Source organism: Podarcis erhardii (genome assembly GCF_964252035.2).
Source record: "Podarcis erhardii genome assembly, chromosome: 16".
Lineage (NCBI taxonomy): Eukaryota > Metazoa > Chordata > Lepidosauria > Squamata > Lacertidae > Podarcis > Podarcis erhardii.
The window spans coordinates 36,679,175-36,706,867 of NC_138514.1; the positions used below are offsets into that span (position 1 = coordinate 36,679,175).

Sequence of the window (27,693 nt, forward strand, 5' to 3'; positions counted from 1 at the left end):
AGCTTCCTTCCCATTAACATAAAACAAGATCCTAGTCCTCACGGTTTTCAGATCAGAGTTAAACAGGAACATAATCGAGCTGCTTAAGATGGGCTGTCTAGCTCTCCAGGATTTCATGCAAGGGCCTCTCCCCAGCCCTGCCTGCAGATGCTGCCAGGGACATTCTGCGTGCCAGTCAGGCTTACTGCCACTGAGTTGTGGGTCCTCTTTAAGAAGAGGCCAGGCTACCTTGTGAGCCTGTGGGAGCCGAATCTGGGCGGGTGTTTACTTCTTCATCACCTTCACAGCTCACACTCTGAACTGCTGTGTTCAGTTTCATGCTTCTGCAAGGCAGATGGAGGAGGAATTTGCAGTGGGCCCATTGCCTCCATGCCTCTCTTGACAGGAGTGGCTAGATGGTTGGTTTGGAGTGGTTTCCTTCCCTCCTGCCCACCTGCCATTATATACATTATAGAGGATGTACCTTGGAGTGGATACCTTCCCCTGTCTTTCCAGGCAGAGTCAGAAGGCTTCCCAGGCCACTTATCTCTCCTCATTTGCATTCCCTGCCTGCCTCTTATCAGACCAAGACATCTGCTCGGATTTCTGATCCACTCCAAAGCCTGCTCCTGTCCAGGAAATTATATGGGGCGGGGGGGGGGGGTGGGCTCCAGGAGTCAAGAACATGACTTGCTTCAAGCAGAAAATGGGACACACACACACAACCAAAAAAATATTTGAGCTCTCTCCACAAGAAACCCTTAATTCCCAACACTGTGTTGCATCCTATCGATTCTGGAAACTGCCTTCTCAAGCTGGTGGTGCCAATTTTTTTATTTATTTTAGGCCTAAAGAAAACATGCAACACTTTACACATGCCTAGTGGCATTCCAGCTAGAGAAACAGCAGGTTGGAGCGTTAGGGAGCTGTCTGGTTTATTTCTGCAGGTCTATTTAAACTGCTTCGCAGACAAAAGCTTCACCCCAAAAAATGGCTCCGGGAAACTAAAAGCAATAAAACAATTTCTGCAATTGGGGTCTAAAACCGCCCACCTACAACAGCTGCTGTCTAACCCACTACGGCCACCCAGGTCCCCCCCCCCATCCCCCAGAAAGCCCCAAAACAGGATCTGAGCACAAGAGCCCTCTCCGCTTCTGTGGTTTCCAGCAACTGGGATTCAGAAGCATCACTGCCTCTAACTGTGGAGGCAGAGCAGAACCTCTGACAGAGAATATACTATTTAACAGGGGGTGCCAGTGGCTGGACCTGCCCCCCCCCCCCCCGCACCTAGCTCCAGTGAGTGCCTTGAGCAACGATGCATTCTTACGTTGCTGGGTTATTGCCTCCTCATAGTGGTTCTCCTTGTGCAAACGCTGGCAGAAGAGATGATGCGCCTTTCCCCACCGTGATAAATGGAGCGCAGCGTCTTCAGGACTGTACGCAAAGCGTAGGCTGGCATGTTCATTAGCAGGAGGGGGAAGCGTGTGCTCCAGTTCTGATATACTTATTATGGGGAAGCGCGTGCAGTTATGTAGCAGCTGCAGTTTCCATCTGTTTCTCTCTTTCTCTCTCTCTCTCTTTTTTTTTAAAAAAAGCCCAGCAGAGAATGATGTTTAACCAGAGTTCATTCTGCCCTCATTGCAGGAAGCACAAACTTAATAATAATAATAATAATAATAATAATAATAATAATAATTTATTTATACCCCACCCTTCCTGGTTCAGGAAACCGGACTCAGGGCGGCTAACAACAAATTTAAAAGACTTAATTGATGCTACAAAAAACCCCAGCATAAAATACGGTATAAAGCGTAAATAACAATAAAATCAAGAATCAAAAATCAATTTAGGGGGGAAATCCATCCAATAAGCATTAGATGATCATCAGGGCTAGCTGGCTAAATTTTTAGTAGCTGCACAGGTGGAAATTCAGCCAGGCAAACTGGATTTCTTTTTTAAAAAAAAATAATATGGCTGTACAGTGGGGCTGAGATCTGCGTGTGCCTTAAAGTGGGGGGACGGTGGGCTGGCCCTCCAGAGGTTGCTGGAATTCCAATTAGCATCAAGAGGATTGGACAAATTCATGGCTATGATGGCTACTAGCCAGGGTGGCTATGCTCTGCCTCTGCAGCAATGCTCCTGAATAAAAACTGCTGGAAACTGCAGGAGGGGAGAGGGTCTTGGGCTCTGGTGCTTGAATCCTGCTTGCGGGATTCCCATAAGGGGCATTTGGGTGGCCACTGTGAGAACAGGATGCTGGACTTGATGGGCCACTGGCCTCATCCTGCAGACTCTTCTTATGTTCTCATGTTCTGATCCAGCATCATCCTTGACCACCGGCTATACAGGCTGATGGGGAGTTGGGAGTCCACAGACATCTGGAGAACCACATGTGGGCCACATGTTCCCCTGTTTTAAAGGGAAAGTGGCCCAGATTTCCCCAGACTTGACAGTCCTTAGAAAACATTGTTTTGGGTTCCAGTCTTTCCCCACAAAGATTCACGTTTGCAGTACTTGTCAAAAATATTTCAAGTTTACAACACGAAAGTATTAAAGTTTAAAAACATCTGTTGGCTTGGGGTTTTTTTGTGCTGCCTCATGGCAGGAGGTTTTCCCCAGGAAAACCCTGAGTGATTTAGGAAGCAGCTGGTAGCCTTATGTGGCTAGTCAGTAGCACTGTGGGGAGACGGGTGTGCTCTGCCTGTCCTTTCTAAATGGCAGATTGCCAGGCAATTTCCAAGACACCCTGCAATGGGTTATAGGCAGGCAAACTGCTGTTTCAGTATTTGCACATGGTGGCAAATCTGATGTCTGGATGCCACCCCCCTAAGAAATTGAGAGGATGGGTTTATGTGGCCGCTTCCCAAAATTTGTGTGGCTTTTGAAACAAATAAACGGGAGATCTTTCTCAAATTCCAGATGAAGATGAAATAGCTACATTGAAAAACACACAAACTTATCGCTAGGAAGGGGCAAACGGAGGATCTGAACTTTTCCTTTCTTTAGGGAGAGGTTAGTACATCTGATCAAAGCAGTGGTTCCCAGGCTGTTTCCTGACCACCGCCCCCTTGATTCCATAAACGCATCCCCAGTGCCCCCTACCTTATAAAAAGCATTATTTAGAACAGCGGTTTGCATGACCCACTAAGGAAGATAACAAAACAATAAAATTCAAAACAGTCAAGATTGATTGCACAGTTACTCAAAATCCAATTAAAACTATTTAGTTTAGTTAATTCAGCAGAACTCCTGAACTTGATCCAGTGATGCCAGATGCTGCATGAAAAACATTCTTACGCATTCTTACGAACGAAAACATAAGGGTGAAGGAAGTTTATAGCACGAAACACTTGCCGAGCACGCACAAACCTTCACCTACCGCAGACGTAAGATAACTAAGTTATAACGAAATAGATTGCTGTTGCCAATCATTGGCTATCTTGTGACGTGTGGCAACCCAGAATGGTAAATGCAAGCAAACATTACCAAAGGAAGTAGCTTTGAAAGCGATAAGAGCGGTAGACTTTGGGAACCTCTGGATTAAAGTGGAACGGGTGTGTGTTTGTGTTTTGTTCCTTTTAAAATTCGCAAGAGCAACTCACAGCTTGGGGTGAATTTTGCCTCTTTCCTGTCAAAAAGATTTGCATAGCTGCAAGTTATTGCTAAAGCAAGAATTTGCCTGGGGGTCCAGTCTCCCCATCCTGTTTCTGGTGACCTTTTGCCATCTTCTTGCACAGAGAGAAAGAAAGAGGGGAAGGGGCTCTGTCAGCCTCCCACCATATGCTTGCTCTCTCTTTTACGACTAGGGGGCGGGTACCAAAGGAGTGAGCTTGCATGCTGGAAAACCCAACATTTGGACTTCCTAAAAAGCGGAACGTGCTGGGCTGGGCTGCCTCTCCTGCGCCCCAGTCTGAGTGGCAAGGGAAGGACACTAGCTTTGCCCAGAGGCACTCTGAGCCCCTAGGAAGGAGAATAAATTTTGGGGCTTGGCTGGAAAGGCTGAAGCTGGGTCACTGGGAAATATAACTCCCTCTTAAATTGCAGGGCAGATCTCTGGAGATGCCATTGGTCAGGACTGTTCACCGGGTGGAATACGCAGGAAGGAAATTCCTAGCTGAGCAGAGAGCAGAGTTTGGTTTGAATCTGCAATGCAGAACTGTGTGGGGAACCTCCGGACGTTGTTAGACTGGACTTCACTCCAGACTCCAGCAACACCTGGGAGGGCCATTCAGGTTCCCCACCCCCTGCTCTGCATGGGACGCGGGTGGCGCTGTGGGTTAAATCACAGAGCCTAGGACTTGCTGATCAGAAGGTCGGCGGTTCGAATCCCCGCGACGGGGTGAGCTCCCGTTGCTCAGTTCCTGCTCCTGTCAACCTAGCAGTTCGAAAGCACGTCAGAGTGCAAGTAGATAAATAGGTACCGCTCCGGCGGAAAGGTAAACGGCGTTTCCGTGCGCTGCTCTGGTTCTCCAGAAGCGTCTTAGTCCTGCTGGCCACATGACCCGGAAGCTGTACGCCGGCTCCCTCTGTCAGTAAAGCGAGATGAGCGCCGCAACCCCAGAGTCGGTCACGACTGGACCTAATGGTCAGGGGTCCCTTTACCTTTACCCCCTGCTCTGCAGAAATGCTAAGCATTTAATACAAACTGAAGCATGGTGCAAAAGGCAATGACAAGGGAACTTTTAAAGTTTCTGGTCCATGGTTTCTCCTGCCTTTGGAGGTGCTGATACATCTCCTTGCCAAGGGTGCAAGGGAGCCTAGGGTTGCCTCTGCCTTCCAGGTGTTGGTAGTCTCCACCTCCTCCCGTCCCTGATCATTGGCCCTGCTGGGGATGACGGGTGCTGGGGGTCCTGCAAGAGCTTCCCCATACCTGAAATAAAGCTTGGAAGCATCATTCCGCTCATTTCATCATTACTGCAGCTCCTACCAAGCAGGCAAAAGTCTCTCTGGCCTGGTCTGCACCAAGCATTAAAGCACTCTGATGCCACTTCAAACAGTCATGGCTTCCCCAAAGAATCCTGGGAGCTGTAGTCTATTCAGGGTGCTGAGAGCTGGCAGGAGATGATGCCTATTCCCCCCTCACACAGCTACAATTCCTGGAGTTCCCTGTGGAAAGGGATTGATTGTTAAACCACTCTGTGAACTGTAGCTCTCTGTGAGGAAATAAGGGGCCTCCTAGCAACACTCCGCACCCTTCACAGACTACATTTCCCAGGATTCTTTGGGGGTAGCTATGCCTGCTTAAAGTGGCATCATTGTGCTTTAAATATATGGTGTAAGTGTTCTTTCTTTCTCTCACTTCTTTGCAATCCCCTCCCTGGTTTTTGTGGCACGAGCTTTCCTCCGCATGAGCCCATCATGCGCAAGCCACTAATGGCTTCTGAATGCTTTGACACGGGCTTTAGTGCAGCATCTGTGAGCTCCTCCACACAGCCCTTCCTTTTTGCCGTGGGTCATAATAAAACCTGTTTTTTAAATAAATAAATAAATTAAAAAGCAGACAAAAGGCCTCTTTACTTTCCCCAGCTGTGTGACACACAGAACTGCCCTCTGAGTTCAGTGTTTGAAACGGGCGGGGAGGGCAGCTGCTTTTTATAGGCACACCTGAAGGCAGGGTTGGGGAACCTGGAGGGCTGCCCAGGTGTGGTCGGGCACCAACTCCCATGTTATAAGAAAAAAACTGCTCCTTTTCCCTTATGGGGTACCTAAGAGCCCATATTGGATGCGGGTGGCCCTGTGGGTTAAACCACTGAGCCTAGGACTTGCTGATCAGAAGGTCAGCAGTTCAAATCCCCGCGACGGGGTGAGCTCCCATTGCTCTGTCCCTGCTCCTGCTAACCTAGCAGTTCAAAAGCACGTCAAAGTGCAAGTAGATAAATAGTTACCACTCTGGCGGGTAGGTAAACAGCGTTTCCGTGTGCTGCTCTGGTTCGCCAGAAGCGGCTTAGTCCTGCTGGCCACATGACCCGGAAGCTGTACGCCGGCTCCCTCGGCCTATAGAGTGAGATGAGCGCCGCAACCCCAGAGTCAGTCACGACTGGACCTAATGGTCAAGGGTCCCTTTACCTTTAAGAGCCCATATAGTCCTTTTGTAGGTTCTCTATTGGTAGGAGAAAATAACAGAGGCCAACCAGAGAATATTGAGAAGCAAAACATCCCAATGGGTCAAGGATGCTGATGAGCATTAGAAGTGGAGCCTGCCACCCTCCAGGCATCCAGGTCCCATAATTGTTGACCCTGATGAGGTCCCCCTCCCCATCCCTGCTCTAAGAGACATTCCTCCCTCTCTCAAGAAGGGACGCCTCTTTTTAAGCAGAGACATCTCTCCATCTCTCCCAGGCACCACAAAATGCCATTTCTTAGAGCAGGGCATGGAACTCAGATGTTGCTCGACATCTGTCCTGGGCCCAGCTGGGAGCTGAAGTGCAACAACAAGTGTAAGACTCATAATCTCTGGGACGTGGGTTCAAGCCCCAGGTTGGTCAAAAGATTCCTGCATTGCAGGGGGTTGGACTAGATCAGTGTTTCCCAACCTTTGGTCTCCAGCTAGTTTCAGACTACAATTCCCATCATCCCTGACCACTGGTCTTGGCAGCTAGGGAAGATGGGAGTTGTAGTCCAAAAGCAGCTGGAGACCCAAGGTTGGGAAACACCAGACTAGATGATCTTTGTGGTGCCTTCCAAGTCTATTTTCTGTGTTCTCTCCATGACACCTGGAGAACCCTAACTTTCTTGCTTTTCTCCTGAAAGAAATTCATGTGGCTGTGCTCTGCCTTCATGGTGGGAAGCAGCAATGCTTCTGAATCCCAGTTGATGGAAACCAAAGGAGGGGAGAGTGGCTCTTGTACTCAGGTCCTGCTTGAGTGTTTGCCAGGGTCTTTGGTTGGCTGCTGTGAGAACAAGAAGCTGGAGGGCCTGAAGGCAAGAACTACAGTCAGAAGGTAGACAGTGGGAGATTCAGGACAGACAGCATAAGGAAGCTGCCATACTGAGTTAGACAGTTCGTCTGCCTAGCTCAGCATTACCTACACTGACTGGCAGCAGTGGCAGCTCTCCAAGGTGTCAGGCAGGGGGGTCTCTCCCAGCTGCACCAAGAGATGCAGCCAGGGATTGAAACCTCAGACTTTCTGCGTGCAAAGCGGGTGTTCTGTCACGGAGCTAAAGCCTTTTGTTACGGGAAGGTGCCTAGGCACACAGTACATGGCCATCTGGAATTCGTTGCCTGAAACCTTCTTTGGCGAAGGACCCCAGCTCGGTGGCACAGCATCCACCTTGCATACAGAACTCACAACTCAAGCATCCCATCCAACCTTTGCTTAAAAATCTCCAAGGAAGGAGAGTCCACCACTTCTCAGGGGAGACCGTTCCACTTTGAACAGTCCTTACTGTCAGAAAGTTTTTTTCTGATGTTTAGTTGGCCTCTCGTTTCTTATAACTTGGAAGACACGGGTTCGAGTCCTACCCTCCGGAACTGGAGAAAACACGCTTGTTCGCTCTTCCATCTGACAGCCCTTGATATATTTGAAGATGGCCATCATAGCTCCTCTTTTCCAGGCTAAACATACCCAGCAATTCCAGCTGTTGCTCACCAGGCTTGGTTTCCAGAAGTCAACATATATTGGCGTCCTCTATAGGGGCGCGGGGGGCGCGCGGAGTGCGCCACCTTGGGATGCTTTTAAAAGTGGCTGGGGGGGGGGAGAGAGAGAGAGAGACAAATGCATGGAGGTGAAGGCTATCAATGGCTCCAAGGCACGGCGCCTCTGCACCCTAGCCATGCTTGCGGACTTCCCAGAGGAAGGCGGTTGCCAACTGCCCCTCTCTGCCCCCCGTCTGACGGGAGAGGGAGGCGACCGGACGCCCCGGCATCGTCCCCAAGGCCGCGTGGCTGAGCTGCCGCTGCCGCCTTGGGGAGCCGCGGAGAGGCAAGGCGCGCCCCGGCCGGCCTTTGGTGCTGGGGCAGCTGCCGCCTCTCCTCGTGGCCGGCGAAGGGACGCCCGCGCGCCCCGCCCCTGGGCCGGCCCAGAGGCGAAGTTGGGCCGGCTCGCCCTTGCGCACTGCGCGCCGGGCCGGCTTGGGGAGGCCAGGAGGGCGGGCGCTCCTCGGACACGCCAGAAGCCGCGGCCGGCGCCGGAGCGCAAGCAGCTCCCTCGCCGCCAGCCTCCTGCTTGCGCTGCCTGCCAGCCAGCCAGCCAGCCGCGCTCCTCTCTTCCCCGGCGGCGTGCGCCCTGGTGCGCCCATGCTCCGCGCTCTCCGGCGGGGACCCCGCAGCCCCCTATGACCCTGCGCGGGCTCCGGCGGAGACAGCAAGGCGGCGGGGGCCGAGGAGGAGCAGGCGGCAGCGGCCGACCCCCTTCCGCCGCCCCGGCCTGCCCCCTCTGCCGCCGCCGCCGCCGCCGGCCCCCCAAGATGATCCCCTACTTCTCCGACGACGCCGTCATCTCCCAGAACGCCATCAACCAGCTGTGAGTACCGCCGCCGCTTCTCTCCCCCTCCACCCCCAGTTATTAGCGAGGAAGTTAGCAGGATGGTTGGGCACCCCCTCCCCAAACGTATGGGGTCATTTCCTCCTCTTTCCAGACACGGATTGAGACTCTTACATTCCCCCTCTCTCTCTTCCTCCTCGCCCCCCCCCCCCGCAATACACTTTTCTCGTCCCCTTGCCAGCGCCAGCGGTGGCTCTGCGTACTGCAGCGCAGAAGCCGCTTGATTTTTCTGGGTCTCCACCCCCCCCCCGCTCTTTTCCTCCCTTTTTCCTCTCCTTTCTCTGCTGCCAATTTTTTTAGGAAGTCATCTCGGGTAAAGCAAAGAGTCAAAAGAGGAGACTCTGGTCGGGCGAGTCGAATCTCCTTGCTTATTTCGGATATATTTCTCCCATTCCTTTTGGGGGCGCGGGGCAGAGAGGATAGAGGAAACGGGGGTCTAATCCGTTGCGACGCCGCTCCTGCCCCAAGGAACATCCGTGCGCGCTGAGGGGTGGGTGGGTAGGTAGGTGGGTGGGTGTGCGAGCGGGCGAGCGCGTGCGCAGAAAATGAGAGGAAAATGGGGTTTAGGTCGGAAGTTAACTTAGGGAGCTCAGCAAGCTGTGTTTGCCCGGACCTACCCTCCCCAGCTGTTGCCCTCCAGATGTTTCAGACTACAGCTCTGCGCTGGCTGGCTGGCCGGAGTTGCAGGCCGGAACACCTGGAGGGCTCCCAGGTTAGCAAATTTTGGAGCAATTGTACTATGCGAGAGGGAAGACGTGCAAGGGGCAGCTTCGAGCGAACCTTGAATCCAAGCTTTGTGGTGGTTTGAGTTGCTGGTCTGAGCGCTTTTGCTTCAGAGTAACTCTCAAGTATAGGAATGGGCTTCAGCCACCCAACAAGCGGTGTGGGGCTGCAGCCTGTATGGCTACACAGCTCTGTCCTTGGGAGCCCCTTCTGATACCCTGTCCTTACTGGGGGATTATTGCCACAGAAGTGTGCATGGGAAAGTAGCTTTCTCAGAGATGGGTGTCTCTCCCCGCCCCCCAGCCCCATCACTTTGAGAAGTTGCCTGGGGATTGTTTCCTCCCCAAACAAAGCAGTTAAGAACATAAAGAAGAGCCTACTGGATCAGGCCCAGGGGGCCCATCCAGTCCAGTATCCTGTTCTCACAGTGGCCAACCAGTTGCCTATAGGAAACCTGCAAGTGGGACCCCAGTACAATAGCATTTGCCCCTCCTGGTATTCAGAAGCACTGCTGCCTCCAGCAGCCGTTATGGCAAGTAGGGTTGCTATTGTGAAAATGGGTAAGGGGAGCCCTGTATGCTGTTCTTAGCCCTTTGGGAAATGCCTCCACAGAATAAATATAAGAATTGGAATAATACAATTGTAGAGTTGGAGGGGAGCCAAAGGGTCATCTAGTCCAACCCCCTGCAATCTTCCAAATTTGCACTCTTGTTTTCAGATGATTCCCCCCCCCCCAACAGGTGAGTTCACCGTGCTCTGCTGTCTGTTCCTGAATCCAAACATGCAGGTTTGGAGACAACTTGAGTTTGGCTCGGCCTGCTGTCTTGTTTTAGCTCCCTGCTCTTTATTCTTGCGCTGGGGGGAGCGTAAACCATCTTTCTTCCCCCCCACCCCATTTTTATGCTTGGCTCCATAAGAGGCTTTTGTGGTTTTCCTGTTCAGCGGCAAGGCATACGCCCTTCCCCAGAACCTCAGGCTGCCCCTGCCGCTCTTGGCCTCTAGCTCTCTGCTTTCAGGGCTTCCGCTTCTCAGCACCTTCTCAGACCCTTCGGCCCTCTCAGCTGGGGAAGGGCTTCTGCTATCAGAGACGGCTGTCCAGGAATAGCTGCACAAGAAGTCTGTGTCAGCAAATGGAGCTTTTACATTTGCAGAGGCCTTGCAGTCTCCTACCAACAACTGGGCAGTTGCCAGCCTTGGTGGGGGATGGCTTTTAACGCCTTTCCCTCTTCTCTCCCCGCCCCACTGTCACTGCTCCCCGGTGCAAAAACCCCACTGGTTCACTGGCTTCTTGCCCAAACAAAGCCTTGGTGCTTGGAGCACCAGTTTTTGGCAAGGAAGCAGGACATGGGAATCTTGCTTTTGGATACCACTTGCTGGAAGTTGCAGGTGGAGAGAGTCCTGCTAGAGGGGGCTCCTCGTTGGGGCATCAGCTTGGCCACCGTGAAAGCAGAAACCTGAACTACATAGACCCCCCCCCCGACCTGATCCAGCAGGGCCATTCTGATGCTCCTGTGTGTGGCTTTGCTGCTTCTGACGCTGCTGAGTGCTGGGAACATAGGAAGCGGCCTCATTCTGAGTCAGATTGCACAGAGTTTGGGGAAGGGCCATAACAACTCAGTGGCAGAGCATCTGTTTTGTTTGCAGGAGGCCCCAGGTTCAATCGCCAATGGCATCTCCAGGTAAAGCTGGGAGAGAAGCCTGCCTGGAAGACTTAAAAGATGCTGCCTGTCAGTGACGGCAAAACTGAGCTAGATGAACCTATCGTCTGGACTCTGTATGTGGCAGCTCCCTGTGATCCTGTGCTCCTAGGACATATTGCTCTGTCTCCAGTTTCAGACTGGAGAATCTCTGCCTCAGTGTTAGAAACTCAAATATATAAGCCAGGTGCTAAATAGCTCCTTAAACCAGGGATACAGCTGGCAGAACAGAACAGCCAGGTGCTATTTTGGGGGCAAACAACTCAAAAGTTGTGCTTTCCATTAGGACTTTGTGGTTCCTTTTTTTTATAATAAATTTTATTAAAGTTTTAAAGGTTACAGAAAGAAAATAGAAAAAGTTAAATAAACAAAGCACAAAAGAGTAATACAAACAATTAAAAATAAATAAAAAGAAACAAATCCAACCTTTACATAACTTTCTTTCCTTTGCTTATTTCCTTGACCTCCTCACACCTCCCTTTTTTGTATTCTAGTTCAATTAGATATTTCAGCAAATCCTTTCCATCTTTGTTTTTATCCTAAAAATTTATCTTAATATACTATAATTTAACATTCTCCTCTTTCACTAATTACCAATCCATTTTTACTTAATCCTTTATAACATTTCTGCTAAAACCACCTAGCTTCATTCCAACATCCTTCTAGCATTCCTTAATTTTACAATGTTTCTGTAGGACTTTGGGGTTCCTGAACTTCATTCTGATTGTGCAGATAAAATAGAATGGATAGAATCCCACAGGATGCACTGCTAGTGTGTGAAAACAGTCCAGATCCAAGGATCCCCAGGCAGGCACCTCTAGATGGTGATGTCAGATGCCATCCTGGCGCCCAAACACCTTTACTTGCTTGCAAATGGCCAGTAGCCAGGTGCAAAATGCGCCTGGCAAATTTCAAACGCTTCTCTGCCCTACCTGAAGATTCTGGGGCTTGAACCTGGGAACTTCTGCATGCAAGGCAGGGGCTCTGCCACTGAGCTGTGGCCATTCCCCATATTACCAAGTGTGGGAGGCCAGGGAGCCCCCTCCTGCAGACAGGGGCTTCTTGAGAGTGCCTGGGGTGTGGAAGTAAGGCCAAGAGATGTGTTACTTTCAAATGCAGGTCAGAGAAAGTGTTCTGAGCTGTGTTTCTATGAGAGCTCCTGGGATCTGCAGATTCTTTTTGGGGGGCTTCTTCGACGACAAGATCAGTGTGCCCTTAGCATGCCCGGGGCTTCACAGAGTGCAAGAGGTCAGATGGTCCCCTGCCCCAAAGAGGTTACAGTTGAAAAGTCTGATGCAACGGAAGCGGCAGAGGGAGGGGGAGGAAGCAGAAACTGGGATGTAAAACTGAGAAGGGACTGGCCCGTGCTTAGCCCACTTTACAGGCTGGGTTCACAGCTGGGCACAGGAATTAAGGAGAAAGCCTTTCTGGAAGCAACTTTGCCACCTATTACAGCCACAGAGCATTGGTGGGGCCAGGGCAGCATCCCATGTGAATGGGCCCCCAAAGGCAGAAATACCAAAAGCTGCTGAGTTTTTCTTAGGGTCCCGTCCTTCAAAATCCTGGCAATTTTGTTGATCCCACTGAGAGAGGGGGGCGGCTCTCTTATCTGCTCAAATCATAGAATTGTAGAGGTGGAAGGGATCTTGAGGGTCATCTAGCCCAATGCAGGAATCGCAGCTAAAGGAATGCAGGAATCCTCACAGAACTCTAGCCCAATGGTTGCCATTAATTTGATTTTGAATTGATTTTAAAACGAATTGATTTTAGAATGCTGTGTTACTTTTATTGTTGTTAGCCGCTCTCAGCCTGGCTTCAGCTGGGGAGGGCGGGATATAAATAAAATTATTATTATTATTATTATTATTATTATTATTATTATTATTATTACTATTACTATTAGAATCCCTGACAGATGGCCACCCGGCGACCTCTGCTTAAAAACCTCCAGCAAATAAGAGTCCCCTGCCGTCACCAGCTAGAGTTTAAAAATGCACCTCACGGGACTTGACTTGACTTTCCAGGCTTCTTGCAGGCGAGGGAAGCGTCTAGTGTGACACAGAAGCTTGCGTGCTGCATTTTGGGCACTAGGTGTTTCAGACAGACGGCATCTTTTCACCTGTTCAGGATCCACATTAGCTTGTGGAGCAAGCTCTTACGATGTGGTAGGGCATACCATACCAAAAGAATGAGCTTCTGTGCAGTAATGAGTCACTCAGGAACACAAGTTTTCCCCCTTTATCGTCGAAGACTGTGGCTTTATTAAAAGTCGCTGTTTGGAATAAATCCAGTGTTAGAAACTGAGATGTGAAAGCTAGAGCTAAATGGCACCTTAAACCGAGGTTATGGACACAACGGAATGTCTAGGCGCACTTTTACAAAGCTGAAAATGAATGAACTGCAACTAAGATGTTTTGTTCATTTTTCACATGGTCTAGTCCTTCCCCTGCCCACCCCCCTAATACTCTTAAGTGGGTCTCTTCTCCAGTCTTCAGAGAGTAGCTGGAAGTGGGGAGGCAGAAAAAAGTCCTCCTTTCCTTCCACTCTGCAGCTGTAATCTGAAATCTTAGGCGCAGTACTACGCCCGGAGCTCAGAAACTTCTCGTGCTAATTCCCTGTCGCAAAATGCTCCTAGTACATCGGGAGTTTCAAACACTGGATAAATCAAGATTTTATTGTGTGCCAGCACTCTTCCCCTCACTCTTACACACTGCCTTCTGCAGAACAGCAGGCTCCGGTCTCTGAATTTGCTACTTCCCCTTGGCTTTTGGGGTGAAGGGCGGGGAGCAGGATGTGGGCATGTACCGTATTTTTCGCTCTATAACACGCACCTGACCATAACACGCACATAGTTTTTAGAGGAGGAAAACAAGAAAAAAAAATTCTAAACGAAACAGTGGATGTATGATTTTTGTGGTTCATGCTGTGGCCACAGACATATGATCTGACAGTGAGTTTGGAGTAGCCCAGTGCAAAAATCCTGAGGATCCATGTGGATCAATGCTTTGTAACCACGTTTTTGCACCACTGCGAACCCCAGGCAACAGTGGGTGCGTGATTTTTTTGGTGCAAGATGTAGCCATGGACATGCTATGTGATCTGATGGTGAATTTGGGGTGACCCAGTGCAAAAATCCTGAGGATCCATGTGGATCCGTGCTTTGTAACCACGTTTTAAGTGGGGAGGAAAGGAAAAGCACTCAAGGGACAAGGAGCACGCGTGGGGTGGGTGGAGAAGGATGCTGGTAATAATGCTATTTAGTGAGCTGAGAGGGACAGAGAGTCTGCTTGCTTTAAAGGAGCTAACCGGACAGGAGCCGCTTACACTTGTGTAAGCAGCTCCTCTCCTCTCCCGCTTTGCTCCTTTAAAGCAAGCAGGCTCTCTGTCCCTCTCTCCTCCCCACTCAGCGGCTCTTCAAAGCGAGCCACGGAGGAGGGAATGAAGGGGAACCATGGATCCTCTGCTCACAGGAGGGAATGAAGGGGAACCATGGATCCTCTGCTCACGACTGCAGCAGATCCCCCCACCATTCGTAGGCATTTGCTCCATAACACGCACAGACATTTCCCCTTACTTTCTAGGAGGAAAAAAGTGAGTGTTATGGTGCAAAAAATTGCCAGTGAATAGCAATGGGTATCTATCCGGGGAGTGAGTGAGTGAGTGTGTGTGTGTGTGTTTTCTGAGCCCTTTCCTAGAGTGCCTGAAGTTTTGTTGCTTAAACTGAGCACATCCACGGTAGCTGCTGGAACACAGGGAGCTGCCTTCTACTGAGTCAGACCATTGGGTTCATCTAGCTCAGTACTGCCTGCACAGTCTGGCAGCGGCTGTCCAGGATTTTAGACCAGGTTCTCTCCCACCGGGGTTTGAACCTGGGACCTTCTGCATGCGAAGCTGAGGCTCTGACGCTACAGCTCATCCACTCTTGGAAAAAGCTTGCCTCCTGAGATAATTGCCTAGGAGAAGCAAGTAAAATGCTGCTGGGCTCCAAAACCTTAACGGCTTTGATGTTTTGTTTTGTTCAACTATCAAGCAGGATATACATTTTACAAAAGGAAAGGAAAGGCAATGTTTGGACATGCATGCTCTTAACAGCCACTGGATTTCCAGCTCTTTCTTTCCTCCCTTTTTTTTCTTATATATCCCTTTTTTATAATGCTTTTTTGATTTTAAAAACAAAGCAAGTCAACAAAAACAATCCAAAATCGATACATAATACAAAAAAAAAAAAAATTAGATTCATACATAACTATTTCCAACATGACTTCTAATCACCCCGTTGTGGTTCCTAAATTACATTTTTAACTACACACTTTATCTCCTTTATCTCTCCTAAGTTGTTTCAGTTGTATTGGTTTTGTAAAATTCTCTTATTTCATGCAGAAGTCAATCCAGGCTGCCAAAGAATTTAAATTTTTACAGTGCTCTTTTAGGTGCATTCTGTAAATGTCCCACTCTCTATTAAATATTTGATCTCTATCATCTTGGAATCTTGCTGTCATTCTTGCTAACTCTGCATATTCTAACATTTTTGCCTGCCAATCCAATTTGGATTTCCAGCTCTTTCACTTCCATCTCTTCCTCTGCCGTGCCTTTAACCTGTGTGTGCAGGCAGCAGTTCAACAGATACAGCGTTCACCATCACTCCATGCTGGGGGAAAGCTACACGTGTTGAATTCCTCCCTGCCCTGTAGCAGTTGAAGAGTTCCCAGGCCCAGTGGAGGAGAAGAAACAAAAGCACACCTGGCAACTCGGGCCTCGCCCTGAAAACACAGCAACATAGGAAGCCGTCCTCTACCAATTCAGACAATACTTAAGTTCAGTATTGTCAACACTGCCTCCTAAAAAAGAATGTAAGATTCCAGTCCTCGTGGGATGAACAAAAGAGGAATGTAGGAAGCTGCTTTTTACAGTGCCAGACCAAAACTATCTCAGTATTTTTGCACTGAGCTTCACACAGACAGCAATACCTGGAGATGCCATTGGCGACTGAAACTGCTTTTGCATGCAAGGCAGGTGCTCAGCTCCCGAGGTGCAGCCCCAAACATGGCTTATGGAGCAGTGCAGCGTTGAGCCCCCCAGAAAACAGCCCAGTATCAGGTGTGTCTTCAGCCATTGCTCCCCTTTTTAATCCTGCTGCAGAAACCCAGTACCCGATGTGTTGTAATTACCGTATTTTCCCATGTATAAGAAGGCCGCTAGCCTTCCTTCTTTTGATGGCTTGCCTGACTCAATAACTCAAGGCCAGCCCTTTGCTACCCGGCCTCCCAGTAGCAGCCGGTCGCTGGTTTCTGGCATCTCCAGACAAGAGCATCTAGCAGCCTCTTTGAGACCGGGGATGGTGGTGTCATGGTTAGAGTGTCGGACTAGGTCCTGCGAGACCAGGGTTCAAATCCTCACTTGGCCATGAAGCTCACTGGGTAACCTCGGCCCAACCATTGCCCCTCAGCCTAACCTACCTCACAGGTGGTTGTGGGGATTAAAAGGGGAGGGGAGAACCATGCAAGCCACCTTGATTCCTTCGTCATGCAGTGCATAGTTAAACTGTGGAACTCGTTCAGTGTTGGACAAATTCATGGAGAAGACGGCCGTCAGTGGCTGCTATCCTCAATGGCTATGCTCTTCCTCCATGTTTGGAGGCAGCAATGCTTCTGAATACCAGTTTCTGGAAACCGCAGGAGGAAAGAGATGCTCTTGTGGGTTGCTCACACACATCTGGTTGTGAGAACGGGATTAGATGGGACATTGGCCTACTCCAGCTGCTGCTCTTACATTCTTAAATGTTTGTATGTATTAGCGGGGTGCCATGGAGCTGAAAAGCAGTCTATAAGCAAACTGAAATAATTAAAGTGGTACCTTGGTTCCACTCAAACTTAATCCGTTCCGGAAGTCCGTTCCAAAACCAAGGCGCTTTTTCCCATAGAAAGTAATGCAAAATGGATTAATCCATTCCAGACTTTTAAAAGCAACCCCTAAAACAGCAATTTAACATGAATTTTACTTTCTAACAAGACCATTGATCCATAAAATGAAAGCAATAATCAATGTACTGTACTATAAAATAAATAAGACAGTATTGTAGATGATAAAAAGTAAAATTATTTTTTCTTAACTGCATTGATGATAGTCATTGTTTGGATGGGGGGCCTTTATCCATTTCCACAGTCAATCAATCAATCAATCAGTAGCTGAACTGGGTTCCACACAGTCACAAAAGCAAATTCACCAAAAAAAGCCTCAAAAACAAAAACGCAAAATAAATAGCAAAAACAAAAGCACCAAACCTAATCTGTTCTAGAAGTCCAATTGACTTCTGAAATGTTCAAAAACCAAGGCACAGCTTCTGATTGTTGCAGGTGCCCCAGAAACAATAGCCGACAGCCACATCGGATGTTCGGCTTCCAAAAAAAATTTGAAAACCAGAACACTTACTTGGGTTTTCAGTGTTGGGGAACCAAAGCGTTTGAGAACCAAGGTACCACTGTATTTCTTTATAAACAGTAGCTGTGTACCCCAGTTTAATTTTAAAAAATCAAAACCTTTTACAACAAATACACACACACACACACACATATATATATATATACACACATATATATATATACACGCAAGAAAACTGCATGGTCTTTAAAAAAATAAATAAAGTAGATCACCAGCTAGCTATTACAGGAAGCATTTGTCTGCATTGTCTCCCTAAGCCTGGCAGCAAAGAAAAGATCTCAGCAAAGGTTCAAAGTTCAGTGTAGTAAGGCGCCTGCTAAATCTCTATTCGGAGAGCGTTTTGTAGGGCTGGGCCGGTGACATTAAAGGCTCGGTTTTGTACTGTGTCAATGCCAAATGAGCCTCACCAATAATAACAACCATTCCTTGATAAACTCCTCTGCACAACTTCAGAGGTGGCAGGCTGAACTGTGGACCAGAGTATATTGCCTAGAAGATGGTGTGGGTGTCTCGTAAGTTGCAGCGCCTTTGTGAGTCTACGATATCAGGATGCTGGGGGACCCGGCTTTTTTGTTGGGCGGTTTCCTCGTCTGCAGGACTGCAGAGATGGGATCTTGCTATTGTGGGTGGTAGAATGGAACAGGATCTGAATCAAGGAGGCATTGCGATAGTAACAGAGTTCTGCCTTCCATGCTTTGTTGAGAATGCCTGCCTTCAGAAGCTGAATGGTGGGGAGTTTGGGACAGACGGAAGGAAGAACTTCTTTGCCCAGCCCATGCATGGTTAAACTCTGGAATTCGCTCCCGCACGATGTTGCTGTGGCCACCAACAGGAATGGCTTCCAAAAGGGGATTGGGTAAATTAAGGGGGCAGTAAGGCTACCCATGGGACATGGGTGGCGCTGTGGGTTAAACCACAGAGCCTACGACTTGCTGATCAGAAGGTCGGCGGTTCCCATTGCTCGGCCCCAGCTCCTGCCAACCTGGCAGTTCGAAAGCACGTCAAAGTGCAAGTAGATAAATAGGTACTGCTCCGGCAGGAATGTAAATGGCGTTTCCGTGCGCTGCTCTAGTTCGCCAGAAGCGGCTTGAGCCACATGACCCGGAAGCTGTACGCCGGCTCCCTCAGCCAGTAAAGCGTGATGAGCGTCGCAACCCCAGAGTCGGCCACGACTGGACCTAATGGTCAGGGGTCCCTTTACCTTTACCTTTAAGGCTACCCATAGCTAGTAGCCACAATGTTCTCCCTCGGCCTTCCTGGGAATTGCAAGTGGGCAGAATCTGATATGTTCCAAACGTAGTGTATTTAGGGTTTTAGGAGATATTAAACCTAGACTTAACATACGTCGTCATCTTTTTTAAAAAATGAGGTTGGTTTTTCAGCTGCTTAGGTTGGCTTCGGCTGGAGGCTGAAGCATCGTAGGGCAGAGGGAGGGAGCTCCGCAGTGTCCCTTCTTTAGCGACTTGGTGAGGTCCTGATAGCGAAGGAACAGGGAGTGCAAATCCCTTGCTTACAGGCACCCAGCGGTGGGGGAGACCCACCCTTTCCTTCCCTGGAACAGAGAGATTAAAGCTCCTGCGGTTATCAGGAACAGGTTTTGCCGCATCCCCTTCTGAGATTATCAGCTGTGGCCAAGCAGGGCCCTTTTTGCTGGTTTTCGTGGGGATTTAAGTCTTGGCTGCGACTGAGCAAATGTGAGGCAAGGGAGGTTTCTGGTTTTTATCTTTAAAGCTACTTGCCATTTTGCTTTTCTCTTCCAGAGAAAAAGAGAGAAGTGTGTGTGTATATTCCTGTTGAGACAGATCATAGAATCATAGAGTTGGAAGAGACCACAAGGGCCATCGAGTCCAACCCCCTGCCAAGCAGGAAACAGATGCATGCCTGCTTAAATTTCTAGGCAGCTTTTCAGCCAAACCAACCTTCAGGGTGCCTTTTCTAGAATTGTAGAGTTGAAAGGGACCTAAAGGGTCATCTTGCCCAACCTACCCCCACACTTTTCCAAAATTGGTCATCCTCTGGGTAGACCCACTGAAATCAATGGACATGATTAACTTAGATCCCTCCATTTCAACAGGTCTTCTCTGAGTAAAATTTGTTGTTGTTGTTTAGTCATTTAGTCGTGTCCGACTCTTCGTGACCCCCTGGACCAGAGCACGCCAGGCACTCCTGTCTTCCACTGCCTCCCGCAGTTTGGTCAGACTCATGTTTGTAGCTTCGAGAACACTATCCAACCATTTGTGGTCACCTTGCTTTGGACAGAGGTCCTGAGTTTTGCCTCCACCTTACATCATATGGGGAAGATGCAGAGAGAGAGACAGACAGAGAGTGCTTCTGTTGTTTTGCTCCCAGCTGACGTTAAAATTTTACAACCATCATAAAAAGATTAATGCTTAGTGAGCTTTGCCTGGTCAGAAACCGGTAGTTATCTCCAAATAAGTCCAGATTCCCTTTGGCCTGCTTGTCTGGGTGTGTGGGGGTGGGGGTGTGTGTACATACGTGGTTGGGGTCAACTCTGAAATATATCTGTGTCAGCCTTTTAATGGAACAAAATTATGGGTCTGCCCAAAGAGAAGCTTTTTAGGAGTTGAGATGCACCAGTTCACAGCATAATAAAAAATATGTATTTATTTATTTATTTAGGAAATCTCTGAGGGCAGGGTATTTATGTGAATCACAATTTTAAAACAGTGCTTGAAATTCCCCAGGTGCCAGACGTGTTTTTCAACTGGTGTGGGTCCAGTTGTGAGCAAGTGAAGATGCCATCTGCACCAGCCAGCCGGCCAATCTGTGGAAATGTCTTGTCCATTTTATTCCAGATTTGATGAGACAGTCCATTGTGGCACCTGTAGCCCAGGTTTAAGTGCCATTTGGTGATTAGCTTATATATCTGAGTTTCTAAAACTGTTTAAAAAATAGGCTCCTGTGCAATACATGTGTACACACACACACACACAAATAATTCAGCAAGCCTGCCTAGCCATATAGTTAGCCCAAACCTGTAGTCATTTAAAAGTTTTTGCCAATAGTTAATCTGTGTTTTTAATGGCAAGCTATTTTATGTCATTTTTTAGTTTTGTGGATTTTAGCTGTGTGGTGTGCTATCTATAATTTTACTATGCATATTACTTAGAGAGCAAATTAAGTGGTTTATCAAACTTTTCTAAAGAAAATACTGATAACTAACATGGACCAAGTAAAGCCAACACGATTAGAACCCAAATCCATAATAGGCAAAAATTAAAAAGAAAGAAAGAAATGTGGTTCTATACTGCCACGTTTGGGCCTATTGAAATGAATGGACCCAGTCATGTTAATTGATTTCAGTGAGTCTGCTTTTGAGTAGAACTAACATTCGACACAAGCCACAGGGTGGGCTACAACTTCCAGGCAACTTGTTGCATGGATGGCTCCTCCATGTTCCATGGCAGCGTATCTCAGTATATTAGATGATTCTGGGGGCGGTCCGTCCCATTGGTACCCTGTTTGTGGGGCTGATGAAAGTTGTGGTCCAAAAGCTCTGGAGGGCACCAGGTTGGCAAAGACTGCTCTTATTAGTAGCTCCACACACCCCACACCCCCTCACATTTTTGTCATGCAAAATCAGCTGTTAGGGTGAATTCTGGAGAATTCCAGTCAGTTGGTGTATATTTGCTCCCTAGTTTAAGTGTGGGGTGTGAGAGACAGAGAATTGCCTTGACTTAATTTACTACTTTGAGCAGTTAGAACTGAAAAAAACAACCCCAAACCTGCACTCTCCGTCTTAACAGCGCTTGCTCCTTACTAAAATTTCAGGTACACGGTGTGCGTGCTTTGATTTACTTAATATTGGCGAGGTTAATCCTCTCCCATTGCAAGATGCTGAGATCTCGAGGGTGTGTTTGAAGATAAAAAGTTGTTTTCTACTTGGGAAGGAAGTTTTTGCAGACAAAGGGTGCCAGTTCTGCTCCTTAACCGTGGGGGCTTCTGGGGAGAGAATCCTGGAGAACTGCGCTGTGAGTGTGTTTGTGTGCCAGCGCACGGGCGGTGAAATTAATCAGGAATCTCTCCCGAGCGAAATGGGCCAGTGTGGAAACAGGCCGTGAGACCAGATGAGCTCTGTTGGCCTGATTCTGCAAGGCCTTCCTATGTTCTTACGGGGTGAAGCAAGGGGAAAGACAGGAAGGGAGACTCGGGTCCCTTTGAGCAGCAGAGAGCAATGCCGGCATGACTTTCTGGACACAATTTTCGTGTTTCCGTGGGTTGAAGCAAACAGTAGCCTCTTGTTCTCTCTGGCAGCTGGATGGATCCAAGACTGGGGCAGAGAGTGCACAGCCCACGGGTCACATGCAGGACAAGAATTTCGGCCTGGTTCTAGTGCTCATGAAGGATGCAGAAGGTGTACTTTTAAAGCAGCCTGTTCCTTTGCGTTTCTTTGTGAATGCTCCCATCTTGCCAGACTTGGGTGTGGGGAATTCTCATCCCTGATTGGACCAGAGAGCAATGACTCATGCAGAGTGGCAAGGGGCACTTGCCTTGGTACTTTGGGAAATGCCCATCTCTACCTTCGCCAACCTGGTGCCCTCCCAGGTTCTTTGTACTACAACTCCCATCTGGCTGGGGCTGATGAGAGTTGTAGCCCAAAGCAGCTGGAGGGTGCCAGGTAGGCAAAGACTTCTTTAAAAGCCCTTGGCAATGCTTGTTGCAGCCTCAAAAAACCTGGCAGTGTAAATACAATAGTAATTCTCAAAATTGTAGAGCCATGTGAAGCAGGCTGTTCCTAACCCTCACCCTGAGTGTGCCCACCTCGCAGGAGAGGTTGCTCGCTGCAGCTGCACAGTTCCCCACTCTCTCGCTCTCACTGTGCTGCTTTTCCAGCCAGGCTTCTTCCTCAGGTCTGGCAGTTCTGCTTTGGCTCCAATGGGAGCTCTGTGTGGAATCAGTGAAGCCACCTGTCGCATCTCTGAGTGAGTTGCCGTTCGTAACTGTTCTGTTCCCAAGGGAGAGGTGCCCATAGGAGATGATTGGCACTGAAGGCAAGCCCCTTCGATCACCTGCCTGGTGCTGATCTTTCTCTCACACACCCCCTTTGTCTGCCCCAGAGACCTTTGTATCTTCTCCTTCCCCTACTGCCACTTCCTGCCGCCACACCTTCCTTCCCTTCTGAACTGTGGCAGGGCCCATTGGTTGCACTCTGGTGCTTTTTCGGGTCTGCTTCCTGGAGATCCATGCAGGGGGTGTTGAGCAATCGTTTCTCTGTTAATATTAAATCTGGTGAGTCCCACCCCACCCCCCGCTTTAATTTCCCTTTCTCCATTCCCTTCTTCCCCTACCCCCTACCGCAGTCGACAAATTACCTGTTTGCTATCCTGCAAAGATGCACCTTAAAATTGCACAGAAATGATCCCCTCTCAGAGGAGAGCAAGAACTGTATTCTACACACATGCACACACCATCAAACTCTGAACGAAGCAATTTCTAAACCTCTTCACCCTGGCCTTTGATGGATTATAAAACCAGAAGGAGAGCCTGCTGGATCAGGCCAGTGCCCCATCGAGTCCAGGATCCTGTTCTCACAGTGGCCAACTAGATGCCTGTTGGAAACCCACAAGCAGGATTCGAACACAAGACCACTCCCTCCCTTCCTACGGCTTCCAGCAACTGGTATTCAGAAACATTGCTTCATTTGATCAGAGGCAGAGCTAGTAGCCACCAGTAGCCATCCTCCATGAATTTGTCTTAATCCTCTCTTAAAGCCATCTAGGTCAAAAGCCATCACCTAGATGGGATCCTGTGGGAGCGAATTCCTCAGGGCAGGGATTTTTTGTGTTTCGTGTTGCCCACCCCTTTTGCCGAATGTTTAGTTTCAAGTGGACTAGAAACTTGACCGTGTGTGTTAAGGAAGGAAACCCGACAATTGTTTCTGGGGGAGCTTAACTCTGCTTATGCCGGCTCAGGTGTGTGTGTTGTGGGGGAGCGATCGGCTCTGGCTTTGCATGCCGGAGCTCAACCCCCTTGTCCTCGCTCCGTTCTGGCCACCACCTCGGTTTGGAGGACTTCAGAACCGTGTGCCCTTCCCCCTTGCAGGACAGTGCCCCTGGCTGCTGTAACCGCACACCCTGGCTTAAATCTGGTCTTCCTTCCCCTTCTTATGTAAAGGCGGCCCATTCTATTCTCGGCCTCCACCTGTGGCTCTGAGCTGGCGGGCCGGCCTTGGCTCCGCACTCGCCTGCTCGCCGTTGCCACAACACACCCGTCTCCTGTTTGCTCAGCTCTGCGTTTTTGCATGGGCTGCAGCTCTGCCTGAACGGTTTGGAGCGGGCTTGGACGGCTGCCAGGGGGGTGGTGGTCTCGAACTGCATAGAAGCTGCGGGAATCTCTGTATGGGGTGTCAGGTTTTCCCTGCGGGAAGAAAGTGGGTGGTTGCGTTTATTTATACATTTTTCACATTTTACATACCACCTTTTCTTTTCCTGCAAGGAGCTGAATGTGACTCGTACGTGCTTCTCCCTCCTTTCCTTTTTATCCTCACTGCAACCTTGTAGTGTAGGCTAGACTGAGAGAGGCAATGAAGGGCCCAAGTCCAGCCAGTGAGCTTCCTGCCTCTGTGTAGGATTTGAACCCTGAACTCCCAGGCCCTAGCTAGCCTGATACTCTAACCCAGTGGTTCCCAAAGGTTCTTGGTCCACCACCCCCTTGGCTTCTTAAATGCCTCCCCAGTGCCCCCTTCCCTATAAAAAGCATGATTGGGAACAGCAGTTTGCACAACCCACTAAGAAAGAGAATAACACAATAAAATTCAATTTTGATTTTGACTGCACATTTCTTCAAAACCCAGTTAAGGCTATTTAATTAATTCATCAGAACTGCTGAACTTGGTCCAGTGATGCTCCAGATGTTGCCTGGAAGACATTTTCCCACATTCTGACTAATGAAAACAGAAGGGTAAAGGAAATTGATAGCATAAAAAACAACCCTGCAAGGTAGCTTAGGTCAAGAAAGGCAGTGACTGTGCCAAGGTTACCCAGTGAGCTTCATGGCCCAGTTGGGATTTGAACCCTCCATGTCCCAGTCCTCTAACCAGTACACCATGCCCCCTTTTGCAGGCTAGAGCCAATTCCCGTTGCCTAATCCCTTTTCAGGGGCCATTGCCCCTGCCTGCGTTCCTCTTCCCTGTTTTCTCTTTCATGGTTCCCAGGGTGTCTTGGTCGAGCGCCAGGGCAGCCCTGGCCCCTGTGAAACTCTGCAGGGCAGACTGCGCCCCGACAATGATGCCTTCTCAGAGACACTTCCGCTGGTGGTTCTGCTCTGAATTGTAGCTGTTTTGCAAAAATCCCACTTATTTGCTTGGCACCTAAGTGACATTTTAGATAAGGAGAAAAACACTTCTTTTTTTCCCATTTTGGACAGAATGTTTGTAGTTCAGCATTTGAAAAACAAAAACAAAAATGCTGAGTCAAGACAAAGCCTGTGATCTTGAGAAGAGAACATGCTATAGAGAAGGGAACAGGGGAGATGAGGATTGCAGCCAAACTTTCAGGCTTTATTTCTCTTCTAGTGCAGAGGACAGGGGAATCCTGTGACCCTTCAGATGTGGCTGGACTCCCAGCTGCAATCACCTCTGAGCCTTGGCCAGTCCGGGAGTCCCAACAACATTTAGAGGCTCATGCCTCTCTCAGCCTCACATGTCTTGCAGGGTTGTTGTGCAGATAAAAACAGGAAGAGGCAGGGACAGACTATGCACACTGCCTCAAGCTCCTTCAAAGAAATAATAAAGAAGAAACAAAGATCATAGGGAGAGCGTTCCAGGCCAGTCAGGTTTCTAGTCCACGTCAAATTGAACTGTCTCCTTCTGAAGGGTGAGCCAAACAGCTGGAATCTAGAAAGTGCAAGCAGAAATAGAGCATCAAAAGAAAGATCGCCTCTGCTGTAGCCCAGAAAGGGTAGAGAACCATTCCTCTCCCTTGCCGGCCGCTCTAGGCTAACTCACTTTCTATGGGAACAAATTTCCTGCCTGGTTCCCACCTCTCTGATGTCCACTGAGCCCTGCATAAGAACATAAGAAGAACCTGCAGGATCAGGCCAATGACCCACCTAGCCCAGCACACAGTGGCCAACCAGATGCCTCTTTTGGGCAACCCAAGGCAGGATTCAAGCACAAGAGCAACTTTCCCCTCCTGGGGTTTCCAGCAGCTGGTATTCAGAAAGCGTTGCTGCCTCTGACTGGAGCTAGTAGCCGTGGATAGTCCTCTCCATGAATTGGTCTAATTCTCTTTTAAAGGCATCTCGCTTGGTGGCCATCGCTACATCCTGTGGGAGAGAGTTCCATAGGTGAACTCTGTGCTGCTTGAAGAAGGACTTCCTTTTATCAGCCCTGGATCTCCCAAGCGGGACCTGAGCGCCACAGCAGCATGTCTTCCCCACTAGCGATTCCCCATTTGCTGCCTCCGACAGAGGGAGAGCAGAGCCATCGTGGCTTCTGGCCATGGGTAGCCTTCCCCTCCATGAAAAGGGAGAAGCATGGCTCAACCCGGCGCATGGGAGGGTCAGCTCCTGTCTCACCTCATTAGGCAGAACATGAAAAGAGACGCAGGGGAGAGAGGGAGAGAGCGCTGTTGCAACTGCAGACTCGCTTGCTGGAATTTTCTGCCTGCTTCCGTCCAGCAACCGGCTGCCCCCGCCCTTTGCTTGCAAAAGCAAACAGGTGGGTTTCTTTCCTTTCCTTTTGAAGCCACAATCACACACTCCTCAATCGGCTTAAGGGAGTTTTGTTTCTCTTTTCAGTAAACCCTCTGGGCCAGGCCACTCCTGCAAAACAGGCTGGCTTTGTACAGGTCCGTTCCTCCGAATTACTCCTTTTGTTGAACGGCCGTTGGGCAAGGAGGAAATCTTTCCTCTGAAGCTACCTTGTCCTGTCTATTTCAGTGTTGCCAACACTGGCTGGCAGCAACCCTCCAAGGTTTCAGGCAGGGAGTCTCTCTCTCTCTCCCAGCCCTCCCTGGAGACATTGAGGGGACCTTCTGCCAGCAGAGCAGGGGCTCTTTCCACAGCCATCCCACTGAAACTGATATTGGACCACTTTCCCTGTTCCTGCAGCCAGGAAATAACCAAGTAGCTAAGCGAAGTGCTGAGAGTGGGCAAATGCTACTTTGGGGGCCCAGCTCCTGCCCTTTGCCTTAGAGCCGTAGTTTCCAGAGTGGGCAATAGCACCCCCCTGCAGTGGGATTAACTAGGGGGGTCCTAAGAGGCAAGTTGGCTGCAGGGAGGTGCAAATGACTCTCAGACTTTGAAAAGCTGGTCTCCCTGGATCAAGTTCAATTTTGCTGATTCGATTAAACTAAACAGTTTTAAATGGATCGTGAATAATTGTGCAATTAATGATTACTGTTTTGAATTTTATCGTTCTCTTATCTTCCTCCATGGGTTGTGCAAACCACTGTTTTGATTTGACGCTTAGGGTAGGGTAGGGTAAGGGCCTCAGGGGGTGAGTTTATGGCCTCAAATGGTTTGCAAACCACCGGCTTCAATGATCCTCCAGTCGCCTTGGATGGACGTGGTTTGTAACCAAACTCCCTGCCACACCTCACAGAGCTCTTCCGCTGGCCAGGTCCGATGCGGAGGAGCGGCTGCCCTCGTTCTAACGAGATCTGAATCGCAGCGGTGACAGCTCTGCTCGCCTGGCCGTTTGTCTTGCTTTTGTCGAAAACTGCCTGCGCTGAATGATTGATGGAAATTTATTCCAGGAATAGAGTGCTCCTGGTAAACCGATCTCCATCCGGGGTGCCGGTGGTGGGGAAACGGCATTTCCAATTTAAGAGGCGATTCTATTGAATCTTGGCGTCAGATGTTCCTTTACGGGAGGTGGGAGGTACACAGGGATTTGGGGGGGGGAGATGGGGTAAATGGGAAGATGCTTTTCAACTGGTAGAGCCCTGCTGGGTTATATAGTTCACCCTTCTTTTAACTGGAACAGATTCTCTAGCACTGAGCCATGGTTGTTGCCCTAAAATAAGCATAATAATAGATTTGTAGGATTGGAAGGGACTTTCCAAGAGTCGTCTAGTCCAGTGTTTCCCAACCTTTGGTCTCCAGCTGTTTTTCAGACTACAATTCCCATCATCCCTGACCATTGATCTTGCTAGCTAGGGATCATGGGAGTTGTAGTCCAAAAACTGCTGGAGATCCAAGCTTGGGAAACACTGGTCTAGTCCAACCCCCTACAATGCAGGAATCTCAGCTAAAGCATCCCTGACTGGTGGGCATTCAACCTCTGCTTAAAAACCTCCTAAAGGTAAAGGTAAAGAGACCCCTGACCATTAGGTCCAGTCATGGCCGACTCTGGGGTTGCGGCGCTCATTTCGCTTTATTGCCCAAGGGAGCCGGCGTACAGCTTCCGG

The 27,693-nt window shown here is 49.2% G+C and overlaps 1 protein-coding gene across 4 annotated transcripts in view; it reads left to right on the plus strand.

The window, feature by feature from the left end:
* Positions 1–27,693, plus strand: part of SSH2 (slingshot protein phosphatase 2) — a 118,830-nt gene that overhangs the window by 45,077 nt on the left and 46,060 nt on the right. For 2 of the 4 annotated variants that reach the window (XM_081844055.1, XM_081844056.1), the window contains exon 1: positions 8,239–8,441. The exons of the other annotated variants lie outside the window; for them this stretch is intronic. In XM_081844055.1, coding sequence (XP_081700181.1) covers positions 8,254–8,441 — 188 coding nt within the window. In that variant the 5' untranslated portion in view covers positions 8,239–8,253. Of the gene's footprint in view, positions 1–8,238; positions 8,442–27,693 lie in introns of those variants that run through there. 4 annotated transcript variants of the gene reach the window in all.